We start from the raw sequence: 24,460 nt of genomic DNA on the forward strand, positions 1-24,460 counted from the left end.
TGTTCCATTTTTAGGCTTTCATTCTTGATTCCCATATTCTGTCCTAATTGTGCTGCAGTTATTCAGTTGTCCTAAGTCCTGACCTTTGTGTGTATACAAGCGACTCTCTATGCAAGGATAGAGCATAAAGCTAAAATCGTGTATAGTCAAAACTGCAGTGGTGCAAATGCAGTGGTGGGTGGGATTGCCAAAGTCTTTTTTCCCTAGATGTCCATCCTCTTTTTGCCCTATTTTTTATTTATTTCTTATTTTTTGTCAAATGCACAAAGCTGAATGTGCACAAGTTAAATGCACATAAGTTGTGACATTAAGGTATAATTTCATTTTTGGTTTCCCCATTTCTATCTTCACAACAATCCTGTGAGGTAGCTTAGTGAACCTTGTGGGTCAACATAGTGCAAGAGGAAGAATAATAGCCTCTGCTTCTGAAATTGAGGTGTGTTGTACCATATATGTACTGCATTTCCACGTTCTGAAATTTGGACTACATTCTCTATCAATAACATGGAGTTGAAAGGCTGTATCACATCAAGTTGTGGTAAGGAAGAGCTACAGAACACTTTACCATGGAGAATACTGTATAAACAATATTTTAAAATGCATACTGCTAGCTTGTTTGCCACAAGGTAGTTATGTGATCATGAATCTAAGAGGCACAGTCAGCACAGAGTAGCAAATCGGAGATCTGCATGTGGAAATACTGTGAAAAGCGTTAACTAAATAGCCTCCATCTCCCTCCTTCCCCTCCCAACACCTTTAGGCACTCAAACACCTGCAGCCTCTAAGGATATAAAATAAACAGGTATTATTATTTCACTTTAACCCCCATCATTATTCTCTCTATAATTCTTGTTTAAATAATACGTGCAGTTAGCAAAGAAGGTTGTGCGATGTTTACAATCAGATCCCATGTTCTTGATACCCAGATTTATCGTTTGACTTGTGCCTATTGATTTAAAAGCCAGGATCTTTCTCATTCATGGAGGTTCATTCTGACAGATTTAAGATCTTGTAAATATTCATAACTGGGGTTGCGGGGGGTCAACTTTTTAGTGACCTGGACAAAACATTCCATTAATTTGTTATCTAATACAAAAACACTTCAAGCAACAGAAAGCAATCCATATCACAAGATCACAAGTTGTCAGTGAGCTGGATCCTTTGTCTTGTGAGCAGCCCCCCACCGTTTGTTTTTGTTGTCCTTTGCTTTTGTAAATAATGCATATTTGTGACTGCTAATGGTAATTAGCCCATTTAATTTTTTTCAGTTATGTGCTAAGGAAATAACTGAAAAAGCTGCAAACTGCACACAGTTTCTTCAATTATATATATTAAAAGTCAGATTGACCCCTCTTTGTAGATAACATTGAAAAGAAATGAACCAATCTAGTGTTAAATGCCCTTGGTTGAGTGGAAATATATTTATGTTATAGTTTCCATGGATAAAAAACAAAAAAAGAGAGACCAGTATTTTCATTCCGGTTGGATTAATGATTAAGGCAAAATAGTATTTCTTTCTTCTTGGATATTTGACACATTGAGTGATTGTTCTGCATTAATTACAAAGAATAATCAAACCAAGTATCGCAAATGTCCCGGCACAGACCAAGTCATCATCTGCTACCAAGTTCAGAAATATTTGTTTGGCAGCCTTAACAACAGGTTGATAAAACTCTTTTATTTTGAAAATACTGATCTGCGGGATATAACAGATACATTTGTGTATTGTGAGTACATTTTAACATATTATCATTCCCTAGTATGTGATTCATTTCCTTTTGCTTTGTTTAGAAGGGGTGGGTTGCAGTTCCCTACATAGGCAGGGCAGATTGATAATTTGCGCAAACTCTCGTTGGAGAGCTATTTGTGTTTGTTTGCGAGGAAGAAAATATACACGTACATATATATATACAGGCGCATACAAATCCTGTCATGCATAATCTGCGCGAGGCAGAAAAAACTCCAAAAGACTAGAGTTTGGTAAAAGAACAGTAATAATAATTATGCATAAGAGGGTGTAAAAGTTACATTCCCCACCCGGAAGGACTGTTTTGCAGCACAAAATCACCCACCCACCCACCTCCTCAGCATGTAATTATCTCTTTTTTGGCCTATCCAATTTGAGCTGATTGTTGTGAAGCCTTTGCGTTAGCTTGCTGCTCTCTAGTGTCATGTAGCCTCTGCCGAACAAAATTGTTCTTTAAAGGTTAGATTGGTAAGATGCTTTCTATTAGTAAATATCGGGGTTGTTGCTTTTTTGTTTTTTGTTTTTGTTTTGGGAAGGTGAGGTGGGGAATTGTCTTCGGATGGTGGTGTGTGTGTGTGTGTGGAGGGGGGAAAAAGAAATAGTTCGGAAGAGGTCTTTTGATTAAGAGTAAGTGTGTGCTCTTTGCCCTGCTTTTTAGCGCGCAGATACAAACACAGTCGGGTCAAAGGGTTAACAGCAATTAACTGTAGTTGCGTTGGAGACAAAAGCGTTATTTCACAAAAGCATTATTTCACCTGCTGTCAGAAAAGAGAGAGAGAGAGAGAGAGAGAGAGAGAGAGAGAGAGAGAGAGGAGGCCCATTGTGTAGGGGTGTTTGAACTGATTATGTTTAGAGGCTGGTTGTGATTGGTGGAGAAGGGCGTGGCTGATTGGGTAGTTTTGCATCTTGTCAGCCCAGGAGCACCCTTGTGCGTGCAATCTGTCTGTAACCTGAGGAAGCTAGAGACTGTACAACAAGGCTTTAATAGAAGCTTCATGGCCCAGCACTCTGTTTGTGGTGGTGGCAGCTAAATGGAGTTTGTCAGGTTTGTCAATATGATTGATTTTACGATTTTCTTCTTAAGAGAAAAACCTTACTTTATGCACAGTTATAATAATGGTCTTCAGTTTTGCAAGGGCTGTTTTCCTATCTCTCCCTCCCTCTCTTTCGTTTTCTTTTTTAAACTTGAAATCTCGTTTGCCAACTTCTTGATCAAGAGTTTTATGGAGGTGCTTTAAAAAAACAGACTTTTTGGGGGTGGGGGTGGGAGAGAGAAAGAGACAGTGTGCAGGCCTGCTTTTCTCCATATCCAGAAGTTTGGGAACATTTTTTGAAGGGGGGGAAGTGAAAGCAATGCATGCTCTGTTATTTACTACTGTACTGCTCTCTTGTAGCAAGTGCAAAGCTTCGTGAGGAGTTAGATTTCAGAGAATACTGTGTGATTGTGGACAGTTTGCTGAAGATGTTTTAAGAGAATCTACAGAAATATTATTGTTTCTCTGTTGCTGTCTTCTGCTTTTACTTTTACAGAATTCTTTGCAATATTTGTGGCTTGGATGTCTTCATAGTATTTTGGGAAAAGGAAAAAGAAAGGGAAGGGGTAAAACTACAGATCTGTAAAATGCTGTGCCAGACACAGTTGTGTTTGATTTTACTTGCCAGTCAATTTGCCACGTGAAATTAAGTATGGGAAGGTGTTGTTTTTTTTACACCGACTGGTATTAATGTGTTCTGAAGAAATAAGTGTAACTGGATCTCACTGTAACTAAGCTAAGTGTCAGTCTTGCAGTACTGAATTTTTCTGCAAAATGAGATTATTTTTCTAAGGGGTGGTGGTAGTAGAGAGGAGGGAACTGTTAGGAAGTGGGTGGTTAGTTTAGAGCAAAGTGCACATACATGCTTCCTCTTTGATATTAACTCTTTCATACCTGACATAGTTGAGAGGGGAGAGGAGCTGAATAGGTCAAATAGGCATTTGTTTGTGGAAAGTTTGCAGAAAGTGTGGATTTAAATGTAAAGCGCTGTTTTAGAAATAGATAGCAGTGTTCTGAAGATGCTGCATTTAAAAAAAATAGTGAAGGGAAGGTTCATGAGCAGGAAATATTCTTTTTCTAAATGAATAAGATTTGTTTCTGGAGAAAAGTTAAAGGTCTGTTGATGTGTAATTATTAAAGTGGCATAAATTGCTGTATTTGTAGGAAACATGGAAATGTCTCATATATATATATATATATATATATATATATGGTGGGTCTAAATCTTTGAAACATCTAAAAAAAATCTGTGTTTAGATAGCAAGATACAAACATAAATTCATGCACATAAGTGCCTTGTAAGCTTATGTAACAGCTTCAGCAGGATTAGTGATATGGGCTATTCACGATCAGGTTCTAAGTAGATTTAATGTAAATACACTTACGTTTCTTGCCCACTTTGAGTTCAGATTGAACAGAATATATATATATATATATATATATACACTGAGCAGATAAATGTATAGATGGGTGGCTTAAACGTATGAGCGCTTTGTGATATATTTTTATCCTTGTAGCAATGTGGGATATTTGTTCTTGAAGCAATGCTGCTCTTCTACTACTGTAGCTTCCCTTCAAGAAACAGATAAACATTCTGTTTTAGGCAGCTTTAAATAATCATACTGCCTTCCCGGTCCTCTCCAAAATTGCATTGATAAGGATGTAAATCTGAAAACAAACCCTGTCCAAACAGTATAGCTGATTTGGCCTAGGATGCGATAGAGCTGAACTGAAAACTGATTGGCCTGACACTTTATAATCAAAGCTGATTTATTGTTCATTAGTAGTGCATTAGCCCTTTCAGGCAAGACAGTTATTTGTGTAGGGGCCTGTCAAACAAAAGACTGCTAGCACCTGTCATTTTTAAACCCTGAGATAAGCAAAAAGATATTAAGATAATGCAAATAGAAATATATGCCTTCAAGAGGTAAACGCTTTGCCTGTGAGCCTCCATTTAAAAATAACACTTTAAAAATTCCAGGCCTGCATTCGTTGCACAGATAAACCTTATTAGGGATAAAAACACATCCCAGTGAAAAAAAAAGTGATGCTTTTAATCAGGGGGTTTGAAGCTCATTTAGCATGGTGTGCTTCTCAGCATATAAAATTGAGACATGCCTTGGGGAAGGGGGCCCCAGGTTAGAAAGTTTGAAATTAGGAGATTGGCACTGGCTTTTACGGATCTGTGATTTTATTGTGGATTTCTTTTTCTTTCTTTTTTACTGTCTTTTGTTTTGTTTTGCCCTAAACTATTGCATTAGTTTATATTGTTAACTTCATTTTGTTGGTTGTTTATTTCCATCCCTGAGACCTTCCAGTGAAGGAATGGGTGCTATGAATGCTTTTAGTAAATAAATAATGAAATAACGGCTACTGGCTGATTTAGCCTTTCAAATATTTTTCTTGTTGATTTTTATTTGCCAATACAACATAGTTTAATATATACACACATATGCCCATTTCCAGCACACTGTCAGAAATGGACTTGTACCATAAAATGCTGCCTGAACCATCAGGGGTTAATTAAGTGAAAACATGATGACATCACAGCAGAGCTGCGAGAAAGTCAAGATACATCTCCTGCTGTATTGGGACACATTTCTGCAAATTCCCACTGCCCTCTCATTCTTTCACTCCCACTGCCCCCACCCCCTTCTGCCCCATTACTAAGGAATGATCTCATGACACAAACCAGAAAACAACACAAGCGTCAAAAGAAAACAAAATTAGTCAACTTTTGTCTGCCACCATAGAAACAAGGATTAACTTATGTTATTCCAGAGTCGTGGAGAGGAGACTATCTGCATGAGGATATATAGTGCATTGTCTTCTGTGAATTTTTCATTTGACAGGGATTTTGGAGGCTATGATCTTAATTAAATCTCAACTGGCTCAAATAATGCATCTAAAAAGGCATGCAGTGTTGCGTAACCTTGCTGAGTTAGTAAACCATAAATCATCAGAAAGCTTATGATAGGGAGTTATTCTCTCTCTCTGAGGTTTTGTTCGCCATTTGTTAGTTTGGGTTATTTTTTAAAATACACATTGCTTTTTAATCCCAGTCCTCCTACCCTACCCCTTTCCCTCTCCCTCTCTCTCCCTCCCTCCCCCTCCCTCTCTCTCTCACACTCACACCCCCACACACACCCCCTGTAATATAAGGAGAATTAGGAGATGCCATGCCCAACAGCATCGGAGTGATGCAATGAAACTGACATGAGATCATAACTTTCTATAGCTTTTCACACAGTTGTCTGCCTGATAGCATGATGCGAACTCTGCCTGCAGTTTTTCAAAATGGGAACATCTTAAGAGGGAAATTTTAGATGATCTGTGCCAGGACAGTTAAATTAGTACTCCATCACACCTATGTACGTTGTCTCTGTTCCTCAGTGAAATTCAGGGCTTCCTGAAAATTATTAAGCAGCCTTATAGAAATGGGTAGCATCACCATTATTCAGTTTTAATAGACAATTGCTGAAAAGTGGCTAGGTTTTGTTTTATTATTATTATTGCAGATGGTCATATACACAACTGTGCTTCCTCAGGTATGTTCACAAATAAAATAGATAACGTGTGTGTCTATGTTGACAGTGAAGGCTATTGATCATATATTGCAGACAAAATTGGTATGTTACAGACACAGAGCAAATATGTTAATGTAATAATTCGCTTACCTTCTTGAGCAGTCTGCTGTTGGGAGTTGTTGCTACCTAGAAAGACATAGGGAAAATCCCATGTTTCTTCCCATTATATTCCTGTTTCTTTTTAATGCGCTGGAAGTATAAATGGGTAGCTGTTTACAGTGCAGCAGGCTGATACTTTGGGGAAGATGTTTGCGAACTCTTAGTCCGGTTCAGAGGTAAGAAAGTCTTGCTGAACTTAAAAGTTTATAGAGTGAAGAGGCAGAGGAAGAGAGGCACAATGTCAACAGCTGTTTTTTTAGCTGACAGAGGAACCTCGGTTTTTCTTCGAGGAAATGTTTATTACTTGGTAGGTAAGCATTGTGATCTCTTCTCTCACCCCCCCCCCACCACTGTGCTTGGGAAAATAAAGAGATAGAGAGTGGGATCCCAGCCCGCCCACCCCCATCCACACCTGCGTGTGGGAAAGTTCTGACACCCGCAGTCTCAACTTGATAGTGTTGGTGAGAAGCCTGGCCGGCTGTAAGCAGTTTGTTTGTTTTACTGAAAGCAGGGCTGTGTTGCTGGAAATTAGCTTTGCTGTGAAACTCAGGATTCATTTGAAATGCCCTTTATTTTTATAAGGTGTCCCTCTCCCCCCTTTTTGGCCCTAGGTTTATTTATTTTCAAGAGTTGAGGAGCAGAGGAAGGATGGGAGGGGGGTAACGTACTCATTATCTGTAAAGCTGCCTGATGTGTCTGGGTTTTTTTTTATAAAATGGAATCAAGTAGTTATATGAAGTACTGTAGCCTGTTTTTGTTAACCTTTCCAGTGCAGTTTCCTCTCTTGTCCGTATTGTGTTTGATGGGGTGAGGGAGAAATTTGAATGAACATTGAACAAGCATCCATTATTGCTAATTATTCTGCGCAGGTTTTTGAGGTGGAGATCCTTTCAGTGGTTTGGTAAGATGTTATATTACCTTTTCTAAAGGAAAAACTTAAGGACATCCAAACAACAATAGCTGATAGCATGTTCTAATTTTTAAGCTCTCTATCTTGCCCTTAAATCTAAAAAATCATTGTTCAAATAACTGAGAACAAGGTAAACCAACAACATCAAAAAGGTCGGCTTCTGTGATTTCTCAAGGGCTTGTTATTTTGTACTTTCCAATTCTATTTGATGTCTTGACAAAACAAGATGACACAGGGGAGAATACATTAAATTTTGATCCCCCCCCCTCAATATAACCTGTATCAGTAGTGGCAGCTTAATTTTTCACACGTTTTTAGGAAAGGTAGCCTTTTTATTTTGCACAATTACTCTTAATTGTCACACCCTTTATGTGAAGGATTTCTTCTAGGGTTTTCCCGTTTGCTTTCATTTTGCGAAGCATCTTTTTTAAAAAGTGTTTTGACCTTTAACATGCAGAGAGCTTGCTGGTTGGAATGTGTCTTCATTAGAAGTAAAGCAGCGAATAGCAAGATTGTAAAAGGAGCATCTGATGTTTTCTCATTACAGATCAGCACAGCCAGTGTAAATTAGATTCTGATGCACAAATGAGGGCACCTGTGATAGGTGTGAAATACAGCACACTTAAGCAAATAAACTTTTACAAGTATTGTAAAGGCTGCAGTTCTGAATAAAGTGACACCCTCTAGATGAGTGTTTAGCAGAACAAGAATCTGAATATATCTTGTCATGATCTGACTGCTTTCTTTGTGTCTGATTAAGAGTAAACTGGTTCAGTAAGTTTGCGATATTTTAATTGCTTATTAATATTACATTAGTCGGTACACATTGCACGTATACCCCCTTCCCCCAACCCATCCACTCCCCAAACCCAGAAGAAAAGACAGAACCACATTTTTAACTCTTAAAAGAGAAGCAGCAGAAAGCAAAGCCACAGGCTAGTGCTGCAAATGATTCTCGTGGTGCTGATTTTGCACTTTCCAATACCTGCTGCAGAAAAAAATAATATGTGCTTAAATTTCTCTGTAACGACGTTCTCAGCCTTGTATTATTAAAATGCCACAGTGTACAAATGTTTTAGAAAATAACAGACAAGGTGTTGTATCTTCTTGACTGTATGTAGATAGGCTTAAGAATTTATAAATCAATATTGATCTCATTGGGGTTTTTCTTTAAAAGCTAAACTGAAAAGAAACAGAGCAATTTGTGCATTTGCGTGCATACACACAATTAGTTTTAGTAATGTGTAGTATGTCCTTATTAAGCAGGTTAGGTTTGAGAAATAGCAAATGTTTAATGGTCCTTTTCCTTCCGCTACTCCTTCTCCCCCCCCCACCTGCCTAAACTATAGGTAGCTTTGCTTGATAGATTCCACTGTAGCACTCCTGTTAAAGTAGAAGATACTTAATTTATGCAAACTTTATATTTGTATGCAAATTAAATGAGTATGTATTATAGCTTTGGCAATTAGTAGGGGGCTTGGTATGCATGAGAATTGGCAGGTAGGATCAGGTTGAACCAAGGTTTCATATTATAAACAAATACTAAATCTTCATGTTTCTTTCTTCCTTTCTGTCTGTCTTGCAGTTGGTAAAGAAGGGTTAACGTGGTGGGAAGCCCGAAATTATTTACCAAGTCAGGCGAATCTATTATGCTCAATTGTGTATGTCTGGTCAAACTACTACTCTTAGTGAAATGCAATAAACAAAATGATAAAAAATAAAATGCTAATTGAATTGTAAAGAGCGTCTTTCTCTCTCTCCTCTTTTCTCTCCCCCTTTTTAATAGGAGGTTGTATTGTTGAGGAGAGAACAGTTATGCTAATGACTGACTACTTAGCTGGTTTTACATTAATATAATAAACAGTACCTGTCGTAATGTTCTGTACAGTGTTATGGGCGAAAACAGGGAAGTCTTAAAAGTGAAATTCTCTTTTGCATAGTGAAACAGAATCATGGTTTCCACATGAATGGTTCCAGCACTCTTAAGTTTCTTTTTTCTTTTTAATTGTTTTTGTTTCGAAGACCTGAAATATTGGGTCAGAAATGTTCTATCCTGGGTGAGATACGGGTAATGTGATTTAGTGAAAACCTACACAGTACTGCAACAAAATGTTTTGAGCATCATTCTGAATGCTTCTTTCACACTGATTGTAATAATTACAAACCTGCATATGTTTTAGTAGAGGGTAACCTTAATTCTGTAAACACTGCCCTTGCAAAGTTGGTACAGCTGAATTTTTCTTTTATTGGTCACACACAGTTGCTTATTTTACATACATTTCACGAAAATCAATTATCATTCAGTCAAGAAATCAAGATGCCATTTGAAACACATTTCTTACTTTATTTTTGCAAGATTAATTGTGCATTGTTATAGTATTTTAGGATAAATCATAAAACTTGAAAAATATTTTCTTTTTAAAGTCAGGGAGTGATGACGATTTGTTCTTTAAACTGAAGAAAAATAAAATGGTAATTGATGTGTTTATGTTTATGGAAATTTGAACTGGCAAAAAACCCTTTATTTAGCATTCAGTCTAATTGAAGAGGTGAAATTTTAGATGATGGTTCATTTACATTTGTCAGTGGGAAAGTGCCATATCACTAGTAGTCTTACAATTGTTATCCTGAAGATGAACTCGGGCTAAATTTAAGGCTACAGTAATGGAATATTTTCAGGGGGGAAGTGAAGTGGGCAAATATAGTGGATGGAAATCTCAAGAAACATGCAGGCATGGATTGGGAAAATAAACCTGGATCCAACTGGTTTATTTAAAGGCATATTTGCTGTTGATGGTATTAGAATGTCAGCAGGTCTATACTAGTAGAATTATAATAGCTGAGCAGCAGCTGTATTTTTCATTCACTGCCAACTCTAAATGCAGCTGGGTACCTAACCACACCCTGTGAGTATCTGTCAACAGGGTTGCATGTAGTTTGCTAAATAAACCAAAGTCATTAAATAAGGCAATGAATTGAGGGCGGTTTTCTAGGCCAAAGCTAGCACACTAATGGTGCAAGATTTATTTGAAGTAAGTTCCATTGACACTTTCTCCCAAACAAATGTGTACATGGTTGCAATCCGAACATCCACTTGGCTGTGTCTTAGCTCCTATTTATATTTCCACCTCCCTGAAGAAGTAAGCTAAATCTATTGCACTCATTTGGAAGTAAGCTAAATCATTTGCACTCATAAAATGCACTTTCTGTGAAAGTGCATTTTATGATTGATAAAAGGCATAAAACACACTCAGTTTAATGTACATCACAATTAGTTTATTCCGGAGTACTCATAGTAAAGAAATGTTTGATCAGTAAATAGCTTGTGGATCGGTGCCTTTCAGCGGTGTTTTCAAGTGATGAGATCTCATTCTTCCTTTCTTTTAAAGTGGGCCTTATTTAAATTAGGATGTTTTCTAAGCATTTGCAATTTGCAAAAGGTATCTTCAAATTTCAGCCACCCGGGACTGAAGTCCTGTCACGTTAACATCAAGAGCAGACAGAGGTTTCTTATTTCACTCTGATGTAATGTGTGGTATACTGCATAGTCTCTAAAATAAGTACAGTTTTGACGGAATACACTCAAACAGGGACCAATAAATATTAGAGACTGTAGTTAAGAACTTACATGACTGTTTTAAATACTATTGATTTAAACCACTGGCTAGTTTTTATGAATCAAAGTGTAATTTCCAAGCTTTGACTATATTTCTCAGTGCTAGAGCACTCTCTCTTGTGTGCCTTTAGCAGCTTTCCAGACATTCAACACAGGATTAAATGATAGTAGTTACAATGATCAATAGGTTAAGACCGGTACAATCACTCTTGCTGCTAATGACCTCGGTAGTAATGGGTAATAAAGTGTGGGCTATAATAGCCTATCCCTGCTGCAGCAGCCCTTTAAAGCCTAGTATTACTAGGGACTAGTTACATGAAGAAGTTGGACAGGACATTCGAAGTTGAGAAGCTGAATAGCTATCCATAAATCTTTGGCTGTTGCCCACACACACCACAATAGTTTCTGCTCCATTTGAACACATTTATTTAAAACTTTACCTATGCTACTGTCTCGAGTTCTTGAAGCAAGATTTGGGTTGAAGCTTTCCCAGTTAATTCTGTATAATAAATGTTGATCCATGTTTGGCATTCAGTAGAAGAAATTGTTGAAGGTAAAAAATGTGGTTTTGGCTAAAAACAGCTATTGAAGAAAAAGGTTTCCCGGGAGAGAGTAGAGGAAGGCTAGAGTTAAGGACAGTGTCCAGTCTCCAGATTTTGAGGTACCCTTGGGCCAAATACTCCCAACACCCTTCCTCCAAAAGTGGGACCGCCTCCTTGTGACTATCAATATAGGCACCTCCTTCCTCTTATCTTCCCTTGTCCTTCTGCACCGCTGCCCAAAAAGAGATGGAGACAAGAAAGGAGGAAGAGTGCCAATTTCTAGCTGCCTGAACCCAAACCCAAATGGCAGCCTTCCTCTCCCCATCCCTCCCCCAAACTTGGGCCAGTTCCTATGTTCGTCTATCCACCTGATCATGGTGCCACCTGATGTGAACTGCTTCACTCTGCTGCATGGCAAGGCCCGCTCTATGGTGGATAAGGAGGGCCAGGAGGCTCTGGGGGCTTTATGTGCAGCTCCCAACAGGTACCTGATGGTGTCCAGCCGCACTCCAGTTCATGGCAGGCATGAAATACAAATTGGGGCTTTCAACATTCACAGTTTAGTTTTTTGGCCCCTATGTTCCACCAGCTCTCAGTATAGCTTGATACTCTAAATCTCAGGGTTGTGGGTTCAATGTCCATGTTGGGCAAAAGATTCCTGCATTATAGGAAATATTGGAAGATTCCTACATATTGGAAGGGACCCACAGTTCTACGATTTGATGAAGGCAGATCATGGCTTATAGGTATTATCACAGTACAGCATTGTTTTACTGCCTTGGGGCAAAATTACATACGATTCTTCCACACTGATACTGCATTTTTCATAGAACTGCAGAGTTGGAAGGGATCCCAAGGGTGAACTAGTGTTTGCCTTTCAGGATTTGCTACTGGTGTTTACCCTTCCGTGAGAGGGCTGTGCCTGTGGGAGTCTGGAATTAACTTCCCAGGGAATTATGCTGTAGCCAATATAAGTTCCAGCTATACTTCTGTAAGGCAGTGCCACACGTGAACTCATGGGAAGGCACACTCTTGTATTAAGGCACTAGCCTGGTCACCATAGACGACAAGGGATTCCATGCAGGCGAGTGAGCAGGCTGGCAGAATAGAGCTCCTCTGTGCTCAGCATCGAAACCAAACCAGCTGCTAGAAGTGGGGGGAAATGCTCTTTGATGTGCATCATGGAATGCAGTGAGCTGTTGCAGGAGGGTTAGAGCTCTTCCTCCCAGCCTTCCACAGGCTAGTGAACACTTCTGCAAGTTAGTAAATTTTGTAGGTTTATCTGCAAGCTGGCATAGATAACAATTGAGAAGGCTGTAGAGCAGAAGGACCCAACCGTTGGTCTAGTATTCACTAAGTCTTGCTTCACAGATAAATTCAAGTAACTCTTATTATGCTATGCTTGTTCAGATCTTTAGCCATATCAGTGCTACGAGGGAGCTGCTGTGTCTTGAACTGGGTTCTCAATTGCTTTGGGTTATCCTGACATGCAGCACAGTGCAAATTCAGAATGGTAATGCTGCTGTGGTGTGGATTTCCAGTGTTAACGTTAATAGAAGTGTCAAAAGGTGTGTAAGTTTCTTTTGGCTCTTGCAAACAAGAACCGTCTCTGACACTTGTGTAAACCTACACAACAAGGGTGTTCACTATACATGAATCTGACCTTCAGGAACCATTTTTAGTTCATCAAAATTAGTGGTGCTGAGAAATCAGGACATCAGTGCATAATGACTGTGAAATTAGGAATGAGAATTTGCTATGCAAATGACAGGACAAATCATGTGAAAAAGTCAAGATAAACTGCATATTAAGACATTATGTTACATAAAATTAATACTGCGTCTCTTTCTTGCTTACTACTCCCCTGAAATATTTTTTTAAAAATCCTTTTATCTCCGGATCAGCTATTGTCTACTGATTTTTTAAAGCGTGGTGCATAAAAATGTTCAAAACATGTTATTACCTTTTATTGTAATACATGAGATGACAGCAGATCCTTTTTAACAAACTATATCCTTTACCGCTTTTAGTTTTCTGCTGTCATGTGTTTCAGCTGAAACTAAAGAAAAGTAAGGTGCTTAAATATTACTATTCAAAGTCATGTGAGTTCTGTATCTTCCCCCCATCTTTCTCTCTCTTGCTTGCTCGCTCTCTCTTTTTTTTCTGGTGAGATTTCTAGCGAAATAGTCTTGTTGCATTACCGGAACTGACAAAATGGTTCTCATGTAGTCTGCAAATTAAACACAAGTGCAGTGATTATTTTGAATAGCTAAATTACATTCTAGAAAGCTTGCAGAATTCAAAGCATTGTCATTAGGTATCCGCTTGAATACAATTTGTGTAACCTTGGCCAAGACAGCCTGTCATTTTAATGTCAGTGTTTTATCTGAACAAGACATCATCCTTTCAGATACAGTGTACAGGTTCCTTGCAAAGATGCCCGTGCAGAAACGTGTTAACAGTTGCAAATATGAAATGCTATCAAGTTCATCACTGTAGCTGTTTGTCACTGAAATGTCATGGAAAGCGGCTTTTAATGGTATCTCACATAATACGAAAGAATTGAAGCCATCTGTATGCTGGGTGAATATGGAATGGTAGAGACATCACTGTAGGAACTCCACTGCTAAAATTGCTTGGGAACAAGGTGTGGTTTTCGATATTGCCGAGATGGCGTTCATTTGCTTCAAATCATTAAGTTCAGGCTCCCCAGTGGTTGCTTTTGAAGGGTCTTACTTATTAATTAATGCAAAAAATTGTTAGAATTGATGGCTGCCTCTAGAAGGTACACAAATGAATGGTTCAGTTTTCTCGGAAATTATTCCATTGCAAAATAACGCATTGGGTGGGGGCGGCAGAGAAACATACCTAGAAGGTGTAATTAGTTAATGCTTTTTATTATTATTTCTGTGAACGAAACAAGTCAGGATTAAATTATAACCAAGGTGTTGGGAAGTAAAAGATGGGTCATTTAAGTGAACCAGACGAATGATCTGGAATGTTTGTAGTGAAAAGAGAAGTGCTTATTATCTTGAAAAACAACAACCACAACCATGATGAACAACATATTGAGTTGCTTGTTTGTTTACACTTTCCTAATTCTTTAGGTTCCTGTGTCAGTGGCTATGATGACACCTCAAGTTATCACTCCTCAGCAAATGCAGCAGATCCTCCAGCAGCAAGTGCTAACTCCGCAGCAACTTCAGGTCCTGCTCCAGCAGCAGCAGGCACTCATGCTTCAGCAGGTAAACAGTTTGTTTCCTTTGCAGCTGTTCAGCTCACCAACACTGCTATTGAAGGACTAGCCTCTTTGAGCTGATTTTGAAGCAATGATTTGTTCCTCCACAGCATCCTATGTGAATTGGGTAGACAGGCAGGCGTAGACTACACACACACACACACACACACACACACACACGAAAGCTTATGCAAGAACAAAATTAGTTGGTCTCTAAGGTGCTACTGGACAATTTTTTTATACAGTGGTACCTCTAGTTGCGGACAAGATTTGTGGACCCCGAAAAGTCCACAACTAGAGCGTCTGCGCAAGCACGGAGTGCGATAGAGCGCTTCTGCGCATGTGCAAAGCATGCAGAACACTTCTGCACACACAGCAAAACCCAGAAGTAGACACTTGCGGGTTTGCCGCATTCACAAGCCGAAAAGATGCAACATGAACCTAATGCAACACTAAGTATGACTATATATTTTGACTGTGTCAGACCAACACAGCTACCTACCTGAATCTACACACACACACACACACACACACACACACACACACACGTGTTCTTATAAGGACAATACATCTGTTGTAGCCCCTATACCAGTTGTAACTCTCTTCATACTTTGCCACATATGTGCTACATAATAGTTGCAGCTTTAGATGTTGACTCTTCACTGCATTCTCAAAAATGGTCTCTTCACTGCATTCTGAAAAATGCAATACTGGGGACCAAAGATTCCACAATCTCCCAAAGCCTTTCTTCAAGGGAATATCAGAAATGCTTTCAGAATGGGGAATATCAGAAATGCTTTCAGAATGGGATGTAGATTTTTCCAAGTTTTCAAATATATTATAATGGTTGCTTTTCACCTACATCTACCAAAAAGAACCTGTGCCATAACTAGTTAGAATAAACAAGAGGTCAAAGTGCTCCCCCCCCCCAGCTTACAGAGCATATAAGGAAGCACACTGGAAAAACAACTAGCAGGTGGTGCATTTAGGGAGCCAGTTGTTAAGAGAATAGAATGCAGTTATGGGAGACCTGGGTTCAAAACTCCACTCCTCGGCAAAGCCTATTTGGTGTGTCAGCCTAACCGACTCAAAGAATCAGAGAATTGTGGAGTTGGAAGGGACCATGAGGGTCATCTAGTCCAACCCCCTGCAATGCAGGAACTTTTAAGATTTAATAGATTATACCCTGGGATAATTTTTTTATAACCTCAGTGCAATTGCTGCCTGTCCGCTTTTACTATATTAGTGGTCATATCACTTGTGGTCATAACTCCCGTTAGTGGGTTACATCTAGCCGTGGCTCACGCATTGGCTTTCACGTATGTGGTGGTAAACAAGACAATTACGTCTAGGCACATCATTTAATAAGGCAACAGTGAAAGTGTGTACAAACCCTTGCATGTCATGGAAACGCATGTTAGAATTTTGATGTATGCCATGAATTAATATCGTTCTCTCTCTGTGGGTTAGCGGAAATGTAAAAATGACTTTGAGGTTTACATATCTCAGTGAGCTATGCAGGGTTAATTCATTAATGGTGCAGCAATGCCAAAGTCCATTGCAAGTTGACCTTGTGCACTGTGCCTTAGTCATTCACTCTCTCTCTCTCACTCATTCATTGAATGGAACTTTCAAAAAAGCTATCTATCTGGGAGATTGGGCAAGGTGGGTGGAAGCTGGGAGCCCGTGCCTGTACCAAACAACGCTTAGTACAGTACAATGCAATGATGATTTAGAAAGCATGTATTGCTTCTAAATAAAGATTCACCAGGCTCTCCCAGCAAGGGCATTTTGGCTTTGTTGTTCCAACCAAAGGTCATTCCTTGCCTTATTTTAATTAGTTTGTGTAGAAAATGGTATGTTTTTCATCAGTTCATTTTGGAGATTACTTTTCAAACGATAATGCCAAGAATAGTCAGTGTGCACTGAATTTATTGTCGAGTTTCAAACTAAAGGTCAGACTGTTACAGATAAAAGGATGCTATTTTTCAAATCGCAGTTTGTGTGTTACACCAAAAGGGGATCCTGAATTGGCTCTACTACTTTGTTTTACTTAACAGTCTCTTTCTCTCCCCCTCCCTCTCTGTTTTTTTCTCTCTCTCTCTTTCTTTCTCTCTCTCTCTCTCTCTCTCTCCCTTTTCCTTTGTAGCAGCAGCTTCAAGAATTTTATAAGAAACAACAGGAACAGTTGCAGCTACAACTTTTACAGCAACAACATGCCGGAAAACAGCCTAAAGAGGTACAACTAAAGCCCATTTTCCCTTGCAAACCACAGATCCCAAAAGAAAGTATAACAACTTTATAACCATCATTTATCTTGTGAATGGTTGTGAAGTTGAGCTGAATGCCCCGGGTCTCAGCTTTTAGGGTTAGATGTAAGAACCTGTATTCTCTTTGCTGCTGCTGCTTTAATTTGGTCCTCCCATTTTCTTCCTACGGTATGTTATAACAGCACATTATAGCTGTAATTTTTTCAGAAGAAGGAAACGTTTCTGGAAGTTACTACTTGAAAGATTGCACTAACAACTTTTTTTTCCAAAACGTAGCACAGTGAAAATCTCTAGTACTGTATTTGCTGGAGTCTTTGAGGTTGTGTACACATTTGCCCTGACCCAGCCTCCAGACGTACATCTCTCTAGATGAATGGAGAATTAATATGCATAAAGTGGTTCTGTGCTTATATTTCCCCAGTCCAGCAGCTAACACGGTGCACATGTAGACTGGTAAACAAAGCTGAAATCTTGCTATTCAGAAAAAGGAGCTGGAGGCTGGATTCAGTCTCCCCTTCGCTGCCAAACAGTTGATTGATGGATTCCAGCTTCTTTTACTACGCTACGTGTAGTACCCTGATTACTGCATCACACTTTGTTTGGATTGAGGCCATTGGTTGCAACCCAGATAGAACGGGGTATCCTGAGGGGATGTGTCACACATGACATTTTTCTTTTCCTGAACTGGGGACCAATCTCTGGGTAGCTTTGAGGATTTTTAAAGTTGGCTTGAAAAAGTTGTGTGCAAGTTCATGGGCTTGCCCTCACCACACCTGACCAGAACTCTTGAATCTGGGCCCAGATACAAAGATGGCATATCTGTCCCCACAGGGTCAGATGTCAGGACTCAGCTTTGGATATTGTAAACCAGCCCTGTATTTAAACACCAGCCTTGCAAGCCCAAAGTGACAAGGGATTTCATGCAGGCGAGTGCATAGAAATGCAACCCACGGCTGCAGGAGTGGTAGAGCACTTTGTGTCTTTTCTGGCAGCTCCATTCAGGCTAATATATCTATTTTTCAGGCTGGTAAATTTTGTGGACTTGCTTGGAAGGATTCTCTGAAACAAGTGGAGGAAGAGGAACTGCCACTCTTTCTATCCCCTTCCTTCCTTGTTCAGAACGTCCAAAGCAAATTCCAGGGTAGGGAAAAAAAACATCTGGTGTGAAGCAGCCTTAAGACTCATTTAAATAATGGGAGATGGAAGCACAAAGCTCTGAAGCCCCATTCACTCACTAGGATTTAAGCACTTCTAACTAGTCTCTGATGTTGCATGCATTATCTTCTACCCCTTAACATAACAGCTGTGCTTGGCTATAAAACTGTGATTGTCAAACCATGTTTCAGGGTATTTTGTGGCACTTCTGAAGTTCATCAGGTGCTCCGCAGTGAGAAGATGAGTAATGAAGGTCAAGCTTCTGAAAGACAGCTTGTACCTAGAATCATAGAGTGGGGAGGGACCCTGAGGATCATCTAGTCCAGGCTTCCTCAACCTCGGCCCTCCAGATGTTTGGAGACGACAATTCCCATCATCCCTAACCACTGGTCCTGCTAGCTAGGTATCATGGGAGTTGTAGGCCACAAACATCTGGAGGGCCAAGGTTGAGGAAGCTTGATCTAGTCGGACCCCCTGCAATGCAGGAATATGCAGCTGTCTCTTATGGGGATTGAACCTGGAACCTTGGCTTTATCAGCACCACACTCTAGCTGTGCACCCACAGATTACTGTTCTGTATGTGATCTAGGATGCAACATGCCTCTGAGTACCAGTTACTGGCGACTGTTTGGATGATGTGAGAAACAGTAATATAAGCCAGTTTCATTTGTGAACACTCTAGATCCTGCTCCATAATCATCTGCACATAGGTCCCATGACAAACCAGGCAGAAGTTCTTTGACAAAGGAGCTGATGACATGGAACGGTTCCCTGAAGTTACAGATTTAGGAAGCTCGCTAGCTGAGCTTTGGGGTAGCTTGCTAATGGAGGTGAAACCTGGGTCTGGGAGGAATAGGTTTACCCTCTAAAGTACCCTGGTTAAAATAAACTTATCTCTCTCTCTCACATACACACACACACCTGATAAAGACTGTTGAGGATTATACCATGCACAGCATGGACCAAAAAATATAGTTAACATTACATGAGCAAAATCTATGATTGAAAATGGTGGCTGAAAAATTGAATTGTTGGTACATTTATGAAATTGTGAAACTTGTGGGATACAGTGGGGTACTCTTCCCTTCTACATCAGTTGTTACTGGTAGTCGAATTGATGCTGCCATATGCCTTTCACAATTTGCAACTTTGCAAATTCTGCTATTTATAAAATTTATTTTATAAATTTTGCCTTGGTTTGTGTTCCTTCAGGACAATAAATTGCCATCTAGAAAATACATGGTGGGTTGTGGAAACTGTTGGTATTAAGGCTTCCCACCCCCTGCCCACTGCATGACTGCCTGTAGGATGCCTAGAATGTTGTGCCGTATTACATGATGCTCCCACACCTGAGTTGGCTGCGTGTCAGCATGGTGGTTGTGATTTATGCAAGCCCACATTACCAGATTTGTCCACACACTTTCTTGGCCTCCATCAAACTGCTCTCCCCTATTGTGGAAAACCAAGTTTTAAGTCAAGTGTGAATTTTTACAGTCGCGTTATGAAAATAAGGGGGGGGGGGGTGTTATAATGGGAAACGCTGACATGAACCTTAACTATAGCCCGTTAACGGGCGCCACTATAATAAAAAAGGGAACAGATTAAAAAATGTCTAAAATGTAAATCTAAAGGACTAACAGTAATTAAAATGGAAATGGCACAGGGAGGGAAGGCATGTAATTGTGAGATATCACTGTGCAGAATGCTCTCAGCTTTGTTTTGCTGGCTGTTTTTCTAATTCAGTAGGGCTTACTCATCAGTGGCAGTTCAATGCGCGTTAATGACTCTGGGATGCAGGCATCACTCTGGACAAAGAAATGATTATTGTGCGGTCAAAAGAAGTTCAAAGACAAGAAGGGAATTTCAGTTTTTCCCTTAGAGATCCACATTCAAGAGCATATAAATTAAGCCAAATGTTAAAAACCACAGTCTGAAAGCTGACTTCAAAGTCACAACTCTCTAATTAATGAACTGCGAGCTTCAGTTTGGACAAGTCGTGGTTTGATGCGCCCATAAATCAACATGACAGGTCTGTTTCACAGTCTCAGACAGTGCTTGTCATTGAGTCGCATCAGATGTAAACACAGCAAAAAAAAAAAAGAAGGAAAAAAAGAGGGAATATGAAGGAGGTGCAATTGATCAACAGAATTGGTAAAAACCCACTTTTGAAGCACATTATGCATGATCACAGGAAATGGCTATAGCCTCAAGAGGCTTTCTCCTTCTGCTGTTGCTTTTTTGAATCAGATTTCTAACAACCTTCAAAAGGGAGAATAAGAATTATGGAGCTTCTCCCCTGTGGCTGCCAGGCAATAACCCCCTGTTGTTATTTTGTGCTTCTTTCTTTTCAAAGGCGTCAAATTTTAGTTTTTTAAAGATCTTTAACTCTATATTTGAAGACAAACAATAAAGGGCTGCCACTGTCATTCTTATCAGTTACCAGGGATTGTATTTTTTTCTTTCTGTTGCCACTTCTTATTAACCTCTTATTTGGTCTATTAGACATAGTTTTGAATGCAAGCCTGCATGCTGGGAGAACATGAAAGTTCAGATGAGCTCAGAGGGCAGATAAAGAAATTTGAAGGGGAAAGTTACACAGCAGAATGAACGATAAAAGTTAACTCTTCTAAATTGCTGTTGTCAGACAGGAGAGCGTCTCTGACACAAAGATGATGGCTTGGAGAAGAAGGAAAAATACTTTCTGTGTTAAAAAGGCAGGATGGAGGGTTGGACAATGTAATGACATTTCAATATCTATCACAACTGATTTACTGTGGTCACACACCCGATATTGTGGTATCCAAAGTTACAATAAGAGAAATCTCCTTCCTATTTTAAAATTAGTATTACAACATTGATTGATGTAAGGAGAGCGAAGGGCACACACCCCTTGCTTTTAGCTGCTGTTTGCTGGGGGGGGGAGAGGAAGCGCTTTTTAAAAAATAACAAGATGGTTTTAGTGAGGAGTGCTTCAAGCAATGCAAAACCATCTATGATGGTTTTTCACCGCCATCTTGTTAAGTGAAAGAGGAATTAATATGCACATGGTAAGCCATGTGCCTGTCTGTGCCCATGCATATGGCATGAGTGTGAATGCATGTGTTCAAAACTAAATAATCACATGAGAGAAATTGGTTATGGACTTAACCATTTTTAAATTTGGCTCAGTTGTGTTAATATGCTGCACTCTTCCCTGTTGTTAGCTCACAGTCCCATCCAAGTAGATCTGAAAGCATGGGATCTATGACCTGTAACCAGTACATTCTATATGGTAGTGTGTTTTTAAAAAATTTAAAGTCTCTGGTTGTTTGCAAGTAAGAATTAGTTTTCCGGCAGGGTGGAGAGCATGTTTATAGCAGCATTTCCATTTGTTGCAGCCAGATCTCGAGCCTGTTAACTCCCCAGGTCCTATTCTCTCGTGTTTTGATTTTATTAAGCACCATCCCATTGAGTCTATCAAATAGACCTGGGGGAAATGATGATGGAAATGTTTCTAAATAAAGGTGGGAAACATCCCCCGCCCGCCCGCCACCTACCCACCCAACCACCTTTTTTTCTTTTCTTCTCTTTTTTTGCATTCATGTTGAGCTAAGTAGATTGTTTTGATAAAAGGCTGTTTGTCCTCCAGTAGTTATGACAATTTATGTTAGGCAGTAGGGAGTAACCCAAGAAAGGAAAACAGACCTTTGACAGCAGCTTTAGGGAGGGGATCAAAAATGCAAGTTTTATCAGGATATTTCAGCATTTTAACAACTGACTACTGACCTGACAACAGGACTGCACCGAGACCTTTTTTGTATGCATTCAATTGTGAGAAGTAAACATGCTGCCTTGTATCCTGTGTTTGGTAACTGGGTGGGGAGCACAGTTTGGCAACGTGCATCGCTTTTAAGTTCTTTCTTGGACAATGGGCTTGTATACTTTTTTATCCTGGCTTTTTAAATGGAGAAATAGCTTTCATGAGCTTTTCCTGGAGGATAGCGCTGAAGACAACAGAACAGGCATCAGTCAACTTACATAAATAAAGCTGGTTTAAAATATTAACTTGCAGTAAAGTGGCAAGTCCCTAACATGTCCAAAGCAGGGAGTGTTCTCATACTAAATCATCCTTTTTTACAGTATGAATTTTTCACAAGGATTAATATCTGAGGTGCTGAACAAATTATTAAACACTGGTTTAACTATCCTAGTGATTTATATTAATCCAATAACTTCAGGAAAAATCAGGAACAGTTGGATCATCTGGGGGCATGCTGGTTTAAAACTGAAATGCCCTCGACTTTTCAGCTTATTTACATGTTTGTTGTTCTGGCTGTAGATTTGGGTTTTTCAGACAGAAAATCAATTAACTTTCTCAGTGGGTAGAGTAATAGGCCTGAAATTGGTTGCTAATATGAAGTATGTGGAAGGCAATATTTCCCAAATCCCCGCAAAATAAGCCATTTACAGTGCAGTCCTGTTGATGTCTATTCAGAAGGAAGTCTCATTTAATTCAATAGGGTTTGCTCCCAGATAAATGGGCCTTAGCAACTAACAGCACACACACACACACACACACAAATAGCTCCTATCATTTTGACTACTCCTTGTCACCAGTGAACTCAACGGCCAGCAGTGAGACCTTTTGTAGATCCCAGGTTGGCTAACCTTGCCCCTTCCCCACCCTCAATATGCCCCATTTGGGGCTTTCTGCTGCCAGGATAACTGTCAATGGGCTACCCATAAGTTCTGTAGCAGAGCTGAGTGAAGGGCCACCTCCACAGTGTGTTGTATGGGGAGTTTCAATGGCTCTGTTAGTCTAGTTGCTGTGGCATGCTTTAAATAGTTATCGGAAGCAATTCACCACCATCGGAATGTATCCAACTTCACTGTAGGTTGGTCTGCCTATATCAGGGCAAGGCAACCTAAGGTACTCCATACAACTTTGAACTTCCAAGTTCCATCAGCCTCAGCCAGCACTGCCAGTGATCAGTGGTGATGGGAGTTGTAGCCGAACAGCATCCAGAGGGCCACAGGTTCCCCATTCCTGGGTCCGTATAGAAAAATCAAGAAAGCAAGGGGTGTTTCTAGGTTATTAGCAGAAACGTCAGGACAAGGCCATACCGTATTTTCCCGTCTATAAGACGCCCCTATGTATACGATGCCCCCTATTTTGGGGGACTCAGATTTAAGAAAATGTGGGAAGCTGGACCCATCATTTTTGACACTATTTTTTAGGGGGGGGGGAACCTTATCTTAGACACGGAAAAATACGGTAGATTGTGAGGAGCAGGGAAATCTGCAAGGTGATGGTACAGTGGTACCTCCGGTTGTAGACGGGATCTGTTCTGGAGCTCCGGTCAGACCTTGAGGAATTCGCAACCAGAGGTGCCATTTCTGTGCATGCGCATGGTGCGGTAGAGCGCTTTTGCGCATACTCGTGGCACAGAGCGCTTCTGCGCATGACCGCGTGTCGAAACTTCCGGGTTTGCTGCGTTCGCATCCTGAACGATTCACAACCAGAGGTATGCGTATCCAGAGGTATTACTGTATTTTCCTTTCTCCACACCCAGCTCCTCCATGGTCCACAGAAACTTCATTCTGCCTTTCTTTAAACCAGGCATCCCCAAACTCGGCCCTCCAGATGTTTTGGGATCTACAATTTCCATCATCCCTGACCACTGGCCCTATTAGCTAGGGATGATGGGAGTTGTAGTCCCAAAACATCTGGGGGGCCGAGTTTGGGGGTGCCTGCTTTAAATGATCTGCAGATGTTCAAGGGCGGTGGAAAATGTTCAAGTGTGTCCATTCTTGTGCTCAAGTGCCTTTGTCCCCCCAATCCCGCTTCCTTTCAGCCAGTCAGCCAGATTATTCGCATTGTCAGCTTCAATTCAGGGTTGATCTGTGGTACGCTCCTTACATGGAGACTGCAAATATAATAAAATAATACAGTTTATCTACCACCAAGGACTGTACTTGTAGGATTCTATGCCATTACATGCTTGTGGTTTCCACCATTAATCTAGATTTGTGCCATTTTCCCCTTAGTCTAGGTTTGACGACGTGTTGTGGGACAGTCAGCCCTCTGGTTCACCAACGTACTTGTGACCTGGTTCTCAATCCGATTTTATTTTCCCTTCTCCCAATAGAATTAATGTATATGTTGAGCGGGGAGGGTTTCCAGCTCCACTCACCTTCGCTCCTGTCCATTTATTTTTCCTTTGGAATCCTAGGAATACAGTTAGGTTATCGAGTGATGTCTATTCATTTCGGCTAGGTACAT

General features: G+C 40.1%; 1 protein-coding gene across 50 annotated transcripts in view; it reads left to right on the top strand.

Moving 5' to 3' along the window:
• FOXP1 (forkhead box P1) overlaps positions 1-24,460 on the top strand; it is a 538,949-nt gene that overhangs the window by 406,905 nt on the left and 107,584 nt on the right. For 26 of the 50 annotated variants that reach the window (XR_014560509.1, XR_014560510.1, XR_014560511.1 and 23 more), the window contains 2 exons: positions 14,643-14,780; positions 16,923-17,012. Coding sequence is in view for 47 of the 50 variants with exons in the window: in XM_083723835.1 (XP_083579961.1) it covers positions 14,643-14,780; positions 16,923-17,012 (228 nt within the window). In the remaining 3 variants the exon portion in view is untranslated. Of the gene's footprint in view, positions 1-2,653; positions 2,793-14,642; positions 14,781-16,922; positions 17,013-24,460 lie in introns of those variants that run through there. The other 24 variants (XM_083723838.1, XM_083723841.1, XM_083723829.1 and 21 more) reach the window with 4 other exon arrangements.

Source organism: Podarcis gaigeae (genome assembly GCF_964106915.1).
Source record: "Podarcis gaigeae genome assembly, chromosome: 2".
Classification (NCBI taxonomy): domain Eukaryota; kingdom Metazoa; phylum Chordata; class Lepidosauria; order Squamata; family Lacertidae; genus Podarcis; species Podarcis gaigeae.